This window comes from Lagopus muta, chromosome 4, assembly GCF_023343835.1.
Source record: "Lagopus muta isolate bLagMut1 chromosome 4, bLagMut1 primary, whole genome shotgun sequence".
Taxonomy (NCBI): Eukaryota; Metazoa; Chordata; class Aves; order Galliformes; family Phasianidae; genus Lagopus; species Lagopus muta.
In genome coordinates, this window is record NC_064436.1 from 15,584,482 (window position 1) to 15,599,582 (window position 15,101).

The 15,101-nt window shown below is 44.2% G+C and overlaps 1 protein-coding gene across 1 annotated transcript in view; it reads right to left on the reverse strand.

The window, feature by feature from the left end:
• Positions 1 to 5,093: 5,093 nt before the first annotated feature.
• The window catches only part of FRAS1 (Fraser extracellular matrix complex subunit 1), a 164,455-nt gene continuing 154,447 nt past the window's right edge, over positions 5,094 to 15,101 (reverse strand). Inside the window, exons 64-73 of the mRNA XM_048940939.1 lie at positions 14,907 to 15,067; positions 13,908 to 14,122; positions 12,005 to 12,155; positions 11,229 to 11,336; positions 9,936 to 10,095; positions 9,538 to 9,654; positions 8,984 to 9,150; positions 8,433 to 8,638; positions 7,075 to 7,221; positions 5,094 to 6,408 (exon numbers count right to left, since the gene is read on the reverse strand). Of these exons, the coding sequence (XP_048796896.1) occupies positions 5,824 to 6,408; positions 7,075 to 7,221; positions 8,433 to 8,638; positions 8,984 to 9,150; positions 9,538 to 9,654; positions 9,936 to 10,095; positions 11,229 to 11,336; positions 12,005 to 12,155; positions 13,908 to 14,122; positions 14,907 to 15,067 (2,017 nt within the window). The 3' untranslated portion in view covers positions 5,094 to 5,823. The remainder of the gene's footprint in view (positions 6,409 to 7,074; positions 7,222 to 8,432; positions 8,639 to 8,983; positions 9,151 to 9,537; positions 9,655 to 9,935; positions 10,096 to 11,228; positions 11,337 to 12,004; positions 12,156 to 13,907; positions 14,123 to 14,906; positions 15,068 to 15,101) is intronic.

Sequence of the window (15,101 nt, forward strand, 5' to 3'; positions counted from 1 at the left end):
TTTCCTGTCCCACTGTCCTTCCCCAAGATACACTCAGCTAAGGCAACTAAGGTTACAAAAAATTCCCCCTCAGAAATGCATCTTCAGTGACAACTCTGCACTTAAAAACAGATCCCAGTCCTCAACTTACTGTACAGAAGAAACAAAAATAAACATGAAGACACAAAGCTTCTCTTAACTCCAACCTCCACGTAGCCTACGGTTTAGAACAGGAGTTTTGAGTGTTGAAATTTCAACTACTTTGAACGTTTGCATTTCAAAACTGTGAAGAGTATCCAATATAATTGGATTTTATATAAACTGTATTCCAACAAACAACCTTCTGTTTTGCTGTGGTATCGAACACTCTGTTCCCTTTAAATCAAATATCCAGTGCTACCAATTTCAGGGACTAGAAATAACTAGAGATACTGGACTTTACCACTACTGATGCATGCTTATAGCAAACCACTAGAAGCCATTAACTGAAACCTTTTCAACTATCACTGCCAAGACAGCCTGCAGGACAAAAAAGGCTTATGATAGAACCTTAAGTTAGGAAAGCCAATGAAAAAGTTTTTTGTCATTTTTAAATTGCCTGGTTTATACCTCAGTTGTTTCTGTAGCTGCTCTAGTTCCACATTCTGTTCTGCCACAGTTTTCAGAAACTGATTGCTCTGTAAAACAAGGAGAGAGCTGTAGAGTTTTTTTTCTGCTTTCATTTTACTGACAAAATATCAAAAATTCACTCACACACTGAATGTAATGAGATTTTTCTGCAGATTTCCACAGCTTATTTCAGTCTTCGTTCCCTTAAATACTTGAACTTGAGGTGAGCACTGCCGCCTCTTTATTAGATTTCATTTCCAGAACATTTCTAGGTATGCTGAAAAATTTAAACCTGAACACAGAGAACACAGTTGTTTTAGCCCTGATAAGAAACCTGACTCGTTAATCTTGCTCTCTACTTCTCACTCTTCACTTTTTTAGTTCAAGGAAGGACACCTTCATTCCACGACATCTTTACATCCTTGGCAAGAGACCTTGTCAAACACTTCGGAGAATGCAGACAAATGGACAGCCTCTGTCTTAACGCTGTCTCCTTCAAACAATACAGCCAGTTCACATTGCTGCCCACAATTCCTTTCCCGTATCATGATTTTAAGCATCCAGCCATTCTGTTTCTTGATACCTCTTGCTTTGGTTAGACGTAGCAGATTAGCACGCAACTTCTCAATCAAAACAACTGTTTTGAAAGCCCATGGTATTTTCTTGAGATTGCTTTCAGACAGCAATCCCTCAGCTCTAATTGTAGCTATGCTTAAAGGACAGTTGATTGAGGTTACTGACTGCAAAGGATAAAAATCCCTCTCTCTAAGTGCATTACTTTGCTACTATTAGAACTAATGAAATAGCTTGGAAACAGAACTGCTTGCAATACACAGTGGGTTGGGTTTTGCTGTTGGTTTTTTTTTTTTTTCCTCCTTACTCTACACACTGACAGCATCCAGGACAAACATGGATTAAAAAAAAAATAGTGTGGCTGCTTATAAAAAAAGGAGTTCCTGTAACATCAAGAGCTAACCTCTGAACCACCAAGACTGAAGTGTTTTGTCTTCAGGAAGGAGCCATTGCTGCTTGATTATTGACTGGTTGCTAGACAAGTTTACAAATCTGAGTGACACAAGTTCTTTTCCATCTAGATAAGCTGGAAGGATATTTTTCTTTTCGTTTGTACCTTGAGGATCCAATAGGATTTAAAAAAAAAAAAAAAAATCACTTAGGTTTTACTTACCAATTCTGTTTTCTCACTGGCTGCATGCAGGTGTGAAGTAAGCTGGTGAAAGTTAGCCAGTTGATCCTAAAAGGTAGAATTCAGCTTCTTAGAATCATCACCAACAAAGAACGTTTAAGTATCACAGTCGTAGTCAACTGAAAACGTTTTCAAAGAATTGATGTATGATGTATGTATGCAGTAGATTTACTAATGCAAAATGTATCTGAATTTCATTCAGTTACAAATTTCTACAACCTATGCAACTAATAGCAAAATAGAAAAGCAGTGCCTCTGGGAGCCTCACAGATTATGGTGATACTGTAAGCTGTTTTGCTAACACTGTAGCAGAAATGTATCCACTAAGAATTACAAGTGTCTGCCTGCACGAAGAGGCTTTATTTACTCTTTCCCTTATAGAACACCTACAGCATAAATAAGGATCTCACAGCTCATCTCTGCTTTCCGGTAGATTGTGATTCTACTCAGCCTACCTCTGATTGCTATTTCCTGCTCCTCTGTTAAAAGCAAAATGTAAAACACGGCTGATTCAGCTGAAAAGTCTACGGCACACACAAAGTGCTTTTAAGAATAAAAGGCTGCTCAATCTCATTCTTGAAAAAATGGCATCAAAATCCACTAAGAATTTGGTCATGGAAAGTAGACTCTTACAGCCCCTTCAATCTCCAACAGCTACGATTTACCAGTGACCAACAGCAAACAAATCCAATAACAGGAACAGGAAGTTGGAACAACAAAGAAACTCCTCACGGCTCCTCATAACTGTTATTTGAAATAACCATAAAACTTGAGAGAACGCAGCAGCTGTAGAAAGGAACGCGTCGCTTAGATGGACTAAAAACATCACTAACAAATTCCTGCTACATAGGGGAGCAATAATTGCACCCACAAGTCTAACATGAGGGAAATCAACTTTTTACATGGGTAAATATGTGATAGGAAAAGGGGAAATAGATTTAAACTGAAGGAAGGAAGATTTAGATGAGAATATCAGGGGGAAGTTTTTCACTGAGAGAGTGGTGAGGTGCTGGAACAGGCTGCCTAGAGAGGCTGTGGACACCCTGTCCCCGGAGCAGTTCAAGGCCAGGTTGGATGGGGCCCTGGGCAGCCTGGTCTTGTATTAAATGTGGAGGTTGATGGCCCTACATGTAGCAGGGGGATTGGAGTTTCGTGATCCTTGGGGTCCCCTTCCAACCCAGGCCATTTTATAATTCTGTGTAACAGTGATAGGACTAGAGGGAACGGCCTCAACTTGTGATTCAGGCTGAACATTAAGAAATGCTACTTTTCTGAAAGAGTGGTCAGGCACCGGAATGGGCTGCCCAGTGATGTAATGCAGTCACCAACCCTGGAGGTGTTCAAGAAACCTTTAGAAATTGTGTTGAGGGACATGATTTAGTGTGAACAATTGGTAATAGGTGGATGGTTGGACTGGATGATCTTGGAAGTCTTTTGCAACCTACCTGATTCTATGATTCGATGACCTCTGAAAAGCCCAGAAACTGTGCATCTAGTGCTTGAAATTCAATCTTTATACAACACTGTCAGTAGTTATATTGAATGTATCCCATCAAACTACAGTTTTCAGATGACAATAATTGCTTTTTGACTTCCCAAGAGGCCCTCTTCTATGCTGAAGCACAAGCATGCAGTCTGATTTCTGATCTTCCTTCACTGTTTATGCAAGGCTTTGAACCTTTAATAGAGAAGTCAATATTTGTATAAACATTGAATAATAACTTCATAATGTTGAAGTATGTTATTAATGTTCAGCACGTGGCAGTGATTAATACATGATCTGTCAGAAGTCCAGAGTGCTGTACAAAATAAAAAATCAAAAAGGAGGTTGTGATGAGCTGGGGGAAAAGGTACTCCTTAGAGCTGAAACATGAACAAACTATTTTCAGTTTCCACAGCTTATTGAACAACATCTATGCGACGTTTCCTGTATTTAGTAAGCAATTAGCCAAAACCAGTTAACTAAGCATTCAGTATTTTTAAACCGCGTACTTGCTCCTGTGCTGTGATGCTGCATATACACGCTTACAAGCTTACGCACACATGCGCATGTCTACATATTTGCACATACATACATTGAACTCCCAGAAAGACACAGACATTCACATAGATGCACACTCAGGTATGTATTTATATACACATATGCACACATAAACACCCACACAGAAGCAAAGACGCAGACGCAGGTGTGCAGGCATGGGCATTTCCCATGGATATGCACTTGCAGACACATGGAGAGATGCAAATAAACACACAGATAAACACATGCACAGAAACAGTTATGTGCACATGGACACACACAGACATACAGACATGCACTCACCCCCCACCCACAGAGAAATGCATGTACAAGCATACGTGGAGACATGTGAATGCAGACATGCAGATGCACAGAGGTACACCCATGGACACACAGATGTGCAGAGACACACAGACACACAGGTAGATGCACACATTCATACACACAGTATATACACTTTGTATATGTGCACACACACACACACTACAAATTGCTACTAAATTACCACCAAAAAAATAAGTGTATGTATGTTATATGATGAAAGGAAATGTCTATATTACCCTGAAGTTCAGGATCATCTCAGTGCCTCTGTATGTTATGGGAGGTGCTGGTCACCAGACCCCTCCCAGGAGAGGGACTAATCAGTGATGTAAAAAATCCTCATTTCAGAGATGATCTGGTAAGGGGCTGGTCTGTCCGGGAGATCTGGCGCAGAGTTTTTGTGGGGAAGCTTTAGCAGAGATGCTCCTTTGACTTACTTTATTACCTTTTTGGTGTTGCTCCTGAAGCAGGCATAGGACATCAGCTCCTGGTGCTGCTCACCGTGGCTGCTGACTGGCAGTGGTATCCCGGACAGCCTAGGAACCCCCTCTCCCCACCCCCACTATGGCAACCCCACAGCAGCCCCTCTGGCAGAGCTCCCGTTGGGGAGCGCTGTGGCCATGGCCAAGGGCTCCATACAGCTGTGGTTGGTGCGGGCTTGCATACCACCGTGCCACAACCCAGGCAGCACCATGGAGTCACCCCACCAGCACCCAAGGCAAGGACTCCAGCACATGCAGACATGGCTCTGGCTGCTTTCGAGTGGTTGGACTCGATGATCTCTGGGTTTCAGGGGTTGGACTTGATGATCTCTGGAGGTCCCTTCCAACCCCTACAGTTCTGTGAGTGCCAGGGGCACGCATGCTGCCACCAGGATCAGGCAGCAGGTAAAAAAGGGTGGCTGAAGGCACAGGTAGGCGCAGGAAAAGAACACTGCTGTCACGCTCTGGTAGGTTCACATTCAAACTTTACTCTGTAGCACCGTGAAATGTGACAATTCATGTCCCTTAACTGCCATATCTACCCCAGAGAGCACCACTGTAGCAAAGGTCCCATAGGGTTACAGCCCAGCTGCCAGCAACACAAAGCTCAGGCAGAACAAACCCCCCAGGTCCCACTGAGCACTGAGGCTGCACTTTCAACTTCTATTGTAGTTTTGCTTCATTTGAAGAAGCAAATCAAGTCACTCTGCCTCTGATATTACATGAGGATATATTACTTCTCTTACTTTTTTCCCTAGGCAGGTAGCAAACTGCTCCCACATCCTGCTGGCACACACACTGTTGTGCTCAAAGCTCAACAACGTGGATTCACAAACACATTAAGTTTCCCAGACATCGCTAAAAGTGCTCCAAAGTCCTGCAGGGAACTGTGGTCTCCTCAAGAGGGCTGAACCAGGCCCTGCCATAGGCCCGTGTCACCTTCTCCAGGGGATTTCTGCCCCTGCAACATAACCCTCCTGCTCAAACATCAGATGGACCGGTTGTGTGTGATGCAGGAGCTCAGCTACAGGCAGAGCAGTGACCGCCTGGGCTGCTGTGCATCACACAAAGCCAGAGCTCCTCCTTTTCTCATGAGAGTATAAAAATACCAGCATACTTATACTTATCTTTTGGTTTTTGTTTCTGTGGGTTTTTTTTCCTTTTTACAAGTTATAAAAGGCTTTTACAAAACATAAGTACGCACTCCATTAAACTTCTGTTCCGTCGTGCAAATTATTGTGGACTTTAACTTCTAAGTTCACCTGCTTCACCTTCCTGCTTTTGACACTGGAGATGCCTCCTGTTTCCCTCAGTATATTGATGTTCCTCACGGTGCAGTACTGACTGTTCACTGCCTTCTCTGTGCCCTTGGGCAGCTCCACCTTAGTGTTCAGAGGGTGCTCCTCTGGGGCAGCTTGAACAGCCTCTCTCTTCCTCCGCAGTGTCCGGCACTTCCTGGTGACAAGGCAGACTCCCAAAAGCACCAGCAACAGCAGCATGACAGCAGCAAATGCACTCCCAAGGGAAGCACCTGTCTGCGATAAGGAGGCTGCAACCACAGCTTCCTGCATCTCCAAGATCAGCGACTTCATGTTGGTGCCGTTCTTGACCTGATCACCCTCGTTATCATAGATTAAGGAGTCATCCAGCATCAGCCTCCCATCACCGTCAACCAGGTCTCTGCGGCCACGCTTCAAGTGGTGAGTAAGGGATCGCTGAACACGAGGCCCTGCAATGCTCTCCGGGCCTATTATGTAGATTACTTGAAGGTACCACTGATGTCCAGCTTCCACCTGTGAGGAAGGCAAGATGTGCACACAGGAAGTCAGATAAAATGATTTTGTTAAGTAAAGACAGAACTGGATGCTTTTTTTTTCCCCACTTTTTTTGAGTCATGCAGATATCAGCAAAAATATTCAGCATAAGTACCTGCAACAATGCTTATCACCAAATTCAGTCTTCTTTTCTGTCTTTGGCAGTTGTAATGATTAATGGAGAACACTGCCAACCTGTATTTTAACTGTTCACTGAGTGCTTTGAAAAAAATCCTAACCATCAAAACATATTCTTCATCTCCACTTCTCGTGCAGGAGTTTGATTCTGAACTGTTTCCTTTGTTCATCTATGGTGTGACCCTAGGAATGCCAAGAAGTCACTTAAGCCCATGGAGGTTGCTATGTTATAAAGAGGACCTGACTGGGGAGGGATGACAAAACTAGGAAATCAGGATCACCATAGCTGCCCTCAACTGAGAGTTTCCTTTGCGTTCCTCCCACTGTGGCAATTCCTGCTGTGTTCTGCCTAGCTCCTCCAAGTTTTGTCCTAAAGCCGGCCTCTGAGCATGGAGGGGAATCGCAACCTGAGCTCTCCTGGCCCTGTCAGTGGGAAGGGGTGCAGAGTGCTCTGAGCTACCTAATACAGGACTTAGTTCTGCTCTATGGACATCGCTTAGTACATACCTTGTAGAGAGCATCCACCTTGAGAGTAAATCCATCCACACCAGGCATGCTGCTTACTGAGTGAAACTCAGACAGTTCAGAGGCAAAGTGGGCATCAAAAGGCACATCATGGAAATACTTATCTGTGACCTCTGGTTGGTTTCGGTCCTGAAAATCAGAGCAAGAGTGCATGCCATCAACACCGTGCACCTGAATAACCACGTGGCTTTCAAGAGCAGCTTCAGTGATACTGTAAAGGAAAGCAACACTCCCAGTGATTGCTTTCTTTTGCCAGAGCTAATGTTGTCTCTCCCTGAGCTCATCTCACTTTATATCCTAAGGCTTCCTCCTCTGTAATTAAATATTCCCTTAAAATATGTCCTTTCCTGCTCAGAAACACTTGCTCACGCGTGGGCACAAATTTCTTAAAATTGCTCATTATTGTTTTAAAAACAAATTCTAACACATTGGGGCATTTTAAAGCTCAGCCTGGCGTTTCTGCACACCTTTCCAAAGGGAAGCCAAAAGCTGAGTGTCTCAGTAACACCTGTGCACTTCTGCAGAAATTGAATCCAAAGGTCCAAGTTCCACAGACATGAGCACACACACTTTTTTAAAATGATTATGTTTGTGCATGGGACATATTTCTAACCTGCATGATGTTTAGGCACTTCACACTGTTCTAGCACCGAGCAGTTCAACAGTAGGTTTGTAGAATGGAGCATCAGGAAAAAAAGCAGCTAGCTCATGTGCACACTGGATGAACTAATAGCACTAAGCTATTAGCTAAGTAAGGCTGCCAGTGAGGACGCTGGCAAATGTTAATTTGAAAGCCTGTAATTAGAGCTGAACGCACCTTGAGAGCATGCCATAGCAATGAAGGGGAATGCTGTGAAGCTGGTGAATAGATCTCCCTTTGTACGCTGCCTGTGCCACAGCACAAACAGAAACCATTTAAAACCTTGGTACATGTGGGTTTTCTTTTCCTTTTCTTTTTTTTTCCTCATTCATTTTCTTTTGCTTTAGACTAAGAAATACTCATGGTTTAAGACTGAGGAAGATTTGGTGTTGTCTTTACAGCTTGGACCTGTCTGCCAACCAAAAAGCCGCAGCATTTCACTTCTCATCCTTTTGTAGACAGAGCCTGTTTGCTCTAGGGAAAACAAATCCAAAGCAAAAGCAGAGGACAGCACTACAAGCACATTATTTCAGTAAGAACCTCTTACAGTACTCCCTGATGGGCAGCTTCTCCCCGCAAGCTGGAATGTCATTTAGTTCCCCATCTGTTAGGTTAGCAAGGGGCTAGGAGACCAGACTTATTCAGACATGACTGCACCTAATGCCCCACATTATCGTTTTGTCCACAGCAGAAAACTTACCAAGAGGAGAAATCTGTGTTTCAGGTGTTTGTTGGGTTGAATACAGCCATACTGAGGCCCCTCATTATAGACAGTTCCTGTTGGGTCAAAGAAGGGCACATAGCCATCCTTGCCGGTGCACAGGTAGACTTTCTCCAGCTGCAGTTTGTAAGCAGCATTTAGGTTTTGTTCAGGATTCCAGAGTACACGGCCGTACAGGATTTGCCCTGAGGAGATTGGGAGGTTAAACTCTCCAAAGGGCATCAAGGATGAGAGAACAAAAAGTTCAACAAGAGAACCTCTGTTAGAGCCACACACCTCCCACAAAAGCAGCTGTGCTTTTGTACAAGCCCATGTGCACAGAATAGCCTGCCATGACAGAACACCCTGCCACGAGCACATTCTTGTCTTGTGGTCCTGACACTGCAGTGCTGTGACATGCTCAAAGTACCAGTTGTTGCTGTACAAGAGGCAAAGCCAAATCTGAGTTATACCTTTTTTTCCAAAGTTTTTTTTCGAAGTTCTGCAAACAGAAACATCCAATACAAGAGGAACAAGAAAAGAAATCCTACCTTTTGAAAAAGCCCCTTTGTAATCCATTTCTGCCAGAGACATTTCAGACTTGGTGGGATCCATCAGAAACACCTTCTCATTGTTACAGAGCTGAAACTCTGTGTTTAGGGAGTAGACAACAGGAACTGGGCGGTTTGTCTGCTGGAAGGCAATCGGGATCAAAAATCTATATTGAGACAGAAAGGGTGAAGTTTAGTTTAGATGCATCTGAAGTTACATGCCGGTGACACGAAGTTACATCTGCTTTACCATTTTTCCATTCTGCTTTCACAGCCCAGCAGACTGTACTACAGCAGTATTCAGCCTAAGCTTGCCTGTTGCCTCTCACCCTGCCCACTTTTCAAGTAAGACTATTGTGCCCCACACAACCAGCTAAGGCTTTCTGACTATTACACAGGGTTCTGTAGCCCCAAGGCTGAAAACCGCTTGGCTGAGAGCCCATAAGGGGAGGTTACTGCCCTTCCCCTCCTGCTCTCGTGGCACATCCCCTGCTTCCTGGGATCATGCAAATAACCCAAAACTGGGTTCAGAGGTGAAAACGGTGACTCTTTACCGCTCAGGAGCATGAGCTGTACAGGGCAGGGGCTTGTCTCCAGGCTCTATCCATGGCTGCGTTGGCTGCACAGTACAAGGAATTAAGAGGATTGTGTACTCTCCAGAGTAGTCCTTCCTGAGAACAGACAAGAGACACCATCATCATCAAACCAAACTCCAGACCGTTCCACTCTCTGATGCATTTGCCTAACATCCACATTTTCCAAATTAGTGGAGCAAGGAGGGTTCATAGTAGGACCTAACCCACAGCCCAGAAACACCCATTCAGCAGGTGCAGGAGGAACAATTTTGATTGACAGTGTTTTATTTGATCCTCAGTGCAAGTAACCTAGATTAAAGAAAGATGAAAATAATAATAAAAAAGATGGCCTGAAGAGCTGAGCCTGTGGTCCTCACCTGTTATAAGAGCTGGTTGCTCTCCAGAGCTGGTAGGGAGAGTCGAAAGTCTGAGCACTCCACAGCAGCTGCAGGTCAAATTCGATCCCTCCCAGATGGTCTGGAGTCATTAAAGATGACTTCATATCTGGCAAACTGTGGTGCTCCATTACAAAGAGCCCTGTGGTGAGGACAAGGAGGTGACAATAAGGCCCTGTGAGATACCACAACGCACACAGCAGCACAGAGGGAGAGAGACCCCAGGTCTCTCATTAGGAACAGCCTTAGAACCTGCTCAGCATCTCAGCTATCGGTACTTCACATCCAAGTGCAGATTTTAGCTTCTGGTAAGTACACTGGCTTGAGGTGGAGCCTGCCTGGGTATTTCTGCAGCCTGCTACTCCCAAATGCCAGCAGTTTCCAGGCTGTCAGGAGATGCCCCTGTTCCCATGACCTGTCACTGTGCTGCTCCACTTTCTTGTTTTAGGGAATGATTGGTGGTACAATTACGAAGACAGGCTGAGGGAGCTGGGCTTGTTCAGACTGGAGAAAAGAAGGCTGCGGGGTGACCTCACTGCAGCCTTTCTGAACCTAAAGGGAGCCTATAATCAGGAGGGGAGTCAACTCATTGAAAGGATAGATAACAGCAGGACAACGAGAAATTGTTTTAAGTTCAAGAAGGGAAGATTTAGGTTGGATGTCAGGGGGAAGTTCTTTACAGAGGGAGTGGTGAGGTGCTGGAACAGGCTGCCCAGAGAGGTTGTGGATGCCCCTTCCCTGGAGGTGTTCCAGGCCAGGTTGGATGGGGCCCTGGCCAGCCTGGTCTAGTAACAAATGGGGAGGTTTGTGGCCCTGCATGTGGCAGGGGAGTTGGAGATTCACGATCATTGGGGTCCCTTCATCCCGGGCCATTCTGTGGTAACTGTGTGAGACAACAGCAGAGAACGTGGAGCTGTCCTGCGTTGGCAAGAACAAGAGAAAAAGGAGAAGGCAGTCTCTATGTAAGACACCTGGTGCTACATGAAGGCTTTTAATCTAATGGAAATAATTAAATCCAAACCAACAAGGGCTTATGAGGGCCCTAGCTCAATCAATGACGTTAGGTGTAAAGTTTGTAAAGTTAAAAGTGAAAAATGTGAAGTATTTCTAAGCTGAGAGGCTAGTAAAAGGAAGAACAAATTGGCTCTTGGGCAGAAATACTCTGATCATTAACACTGATCTTAGCCATAGCTTGTTTTACTACCTGTGCTTTCAAAACTGGACTGTATTCTCATGGTGCTCTCCTTCTTCATCAGGACTAATATTCATTCTCACCTCTGAACTTGGCCTGGGTCTTGAACTCAATAACCAGTCGGCCATCCTCACGGATGTAGATCCTGATTATCTGCAGCCGGGCTGAGAGGACGCTGTCCGTCTGAATCCCTGTGTGGTAACAGAAAGAACAAAGTCACTGTGGAGGACAGGTGGCACAACAGTCCTCACATGGTGACAGTCAGCCCTAATCAGCCCAGAAGCATCCAAAAGGGAGCTGAGATCATCCTCCAGTTGAGTCAGCTGTACAATTCCAGATATTGCGGGAAAGAAAGATAAATGAGCTGGAAATAGAAGACTGACAGGCAAAAGATAAACCATAACTATACACGGTGATGTTAAGTCTTAGATGTCACCAGGAGTGGAGGACGAGCACAGAATGGGACCCACCACTGGCAGTACTGCCGTTATGATGTGAAAAAGTCAACCTGTGAGAGCTAGGAGGCTGAAGATCACAACTGCAGTTCCCACATGGAATTCAGTGGAGAGCATTGGAGAAACCATGCCAAATGTCCCATGGGGAGCAATTTCTGCCTGGCTGAGGAAGCTCCAATGAACACCTAGCTCTTTTCCTGCACCGTCTCTGATGACTGTTCCCATTAACACATGCTGGGAGAAATGACAACTCCCTTACTAAGCTTTCACAAATGCAAGCACAACTGGACTGACACTGGATGCTACCCAGACTCGGGACTGCAGTGACATTGCATAAACTAAGAAAAAGGGAAAACTGAGAAGAAAACAATGCTCATATACACTCTGAAGTGCCTTGGACATACCTGTCCTCCACAGAACAGTGTCGTAGAAAAAGGAGAACTCCATCTCTGTGTGATGCTCAAGAGAAGCCCAACCTCTTGGCGCTGTCACGTAAATATAGGACACGTAGAGGGGGACGTGGACTGTTAAGAAGGACTGAGCAGAGTCCCGTACCTGTCAACAGAACCCAAGCAGGTGATTATGCACTCTTCAAAGGAGAGACACTGGCCTGGACTTGCAGCACCCTCTTTGTTCACATTCTGCTCTGCAAGTGGGGAAAAAAGTCACAATGTCTGCAACAAAAGACTCCTATTTAGTAGAGGTGAGATGAGACCAAGCATACTGGTGCAGTCAGGAGCAAATCTTTTTTCCTTCCTTTTAATGTCTGAACTATTCACTACAGGAATAAAACATCTACATCCACATTACAGCTGCAGCCTACTGGGATGTGAGACACAGGGGATGGCAGCATGGAGCCCTGCATGCCATGCACCTCTGTAGCTTCCTTGGTACTCCTGTGTCACACAAGCTCTGTGGTGCAGATGTGACCAGGCTGGGGGAATGCTACTTTGCATATCACACAATAGAAGTATTTTTTAAAAGCTTTATAAATCCGAGTGTTTCCCAGGCTGCCTGCACTAACTGAATGACTGTCAAGCAAGCAATGTTACTTGACTACTGAAGGGCAGAGTTTTAGACAAGGCTCAACAAAGCTCCCACGTTCACTGCTCCCACTGTGGACTAAAATTAGGTAGGCCCTTCTGACTATGGGAGCCTACACCAAACTTCTAGAAAGAGGGAGAAAGCTTGAGTCCAGGATCAGCTAAAAGTATACGCATCACACTTTTTTGTAGACCCCCCCCTAATATGTGGCTTTGAACATCTGCAATGAACATAAAATGAAAATGCCCACAGTGTTTCTGGGAAATCAGAGGCATGCAAGTTTTCCCCTACAATGCAGGAATTTGCACTAAAAGGAATTAATTTGCAAAACATTTATCACTAGACGATAATTTGAAAAATAATGAAGAACTGATGTTATAATAATATATATAATAATAAAGAAGTATACGAGCAGAGAGCACTCCTCACATACTAGAAAAACCCTACAATTAGGTCAGATATCCACACATGAACTTTCTTTGCAGGTTTGACCAAAGTGCCTTCCTTTTAAATAAAAGCAAGTGCTAAAACACACTGCTGTCCTTAATGCACCTAACAAAGGGAGTTGTGCTCACAGCTTTACCTTGAAAGGAGTTTCCAATTCCATGAATTAAAATGAAGCAATTCTGCTTTCTCAGAACTGCCCTAAAAGCACTTGGAACAGCACAGGTCTCTGGCTCTGTATACAGCATTTATGATTTGTGGGGCACAGCTGTACTGTGCGAGCCCTCAGAGAGCTCAGAGAGACGTTCCAGACTGGTTGGTGCCAGTCTGCTCATAATACATTATGCAGTTGCCCAGGTCAAGGAGCATCTCTGAATTTGTGTAAATAACTGGAGCTATAAAAGTGAAGTTAACAAAATATTCCAGACCAGGAGAAATTAAAATAGTTTGTGTTGACCATAATCTTCTGATTGGAAATTCAACAGAAGAATCTAATGCAGATGAGAATCAGAGACTGCAGATGAGTGAGATGGACGTTTATAATCTGTCCATGAGAGGGCAGTGAAGCACATGTTTGTCGTGAAAAACACTATTTTACAAGAGAACGTTTCTGGCTTTTGATGTGACGGTAATTAATTATGTGTATTTCACAAATACTGTTTTTCTCTTGGTAAAGGAGGAAAAAAATGTGCTTCAGGTGTACAGAGCAGAGCAGCAGAAATACCAAGCAAGTAAGTATTCATGAACACACAGTAGAGGTCTGCCACAGAATGGACAAAAATCTGGATGATGTGATGAGTTCAGGATATGCCATCTTACCTGGAAGTCAGCAGTTACAGAGCCTCCGCAGACATCAATTAATTCAGTCATGTCGTAATAGGCATCAAAGGTCCATATGCAGCTCTTCAGATTGAGGTGCTTGTACAGCTGGATTGTCTTTGGCTCTCTCACCGTGGGGTCGAACTGGTAAGGGCGGTCATAACCAGGACCAAGAACAATGCTTTCGTATGTCACTTCATCAAGGAATCCTGCCTCTGGGAGTAAGAGATACAAGGCCTTCAGATCTTAAAGAGTTTGAGCTGTGCATTGAAGTCCCACTTGCATTCTCAAGTCATGTCAGTGATTTTTAGTATATTGAGGACTTAATGTCTCCTCTCCATCACCCTAGAGGTCAAACTGAACATACACAGATCTTCAAGGGTGAAAACATTACAGGAATGCGCTAACAATTTTAAAAAGCAAGCTTAAAAACCTATTAATTAAAGAGTGAAGTTAAATTTTAAGCTTAAAGGTAGAAAGAGCTTGAGCATGAAATGAAGAGTGAAATGCAACAACCCTTTGCCCTCCATGGAGCAACCATAGGCCACATTGCCCTGAATGTGAGACATAAACTGTATTTTTTCTAGCTCTGGCATTTACCCTAGCGATGACCTTGCTCTGGCTGCTTCTTCTTGCCCAACTGCAGAGCTCAGCGACACAGACTTCCTGTGAATTCCACTTTATCCACACGGATGTCACAGAGACAGGTTTGAAAAACAGAACATGAGCAACACAATGTGAACCTACAGCCTCTTCAAGCAGCGATGCTGCTTAGCCCTGTTATAATTTGAACATTCCTGTGCAGTACATCATTTTCAACAGAGCAACTCTGTTACAACAGAGCACCATTGCTATTAGCACAGGAAGGTTATTTATTACAGGAATTATTATTTCCATAATATCAACAGCCCAAAGGAAGACAGAGCTTGCTGTGCATTATTGTTACTGGTTTCCCAGTACTCCCCTGTTGTGCAAATAAAAGCTGGCTTTAAAGGTTACCTGAGATGCCTTTAAGGTCTCTGATGGTGACCAGGTTTGAGCAGACATGCTGATGTCTGTAGATAGACTCAGAGAGCAGGAAATGCAGATTGTGTAGTGGCAGGGTGGAGATGAGGGGCAGCATACCATCCTGGTGCGGGATCTGAACCGAGATGTGAATCCTGGAACAAAGAGTGGATGAGAAACAGAAAAAGC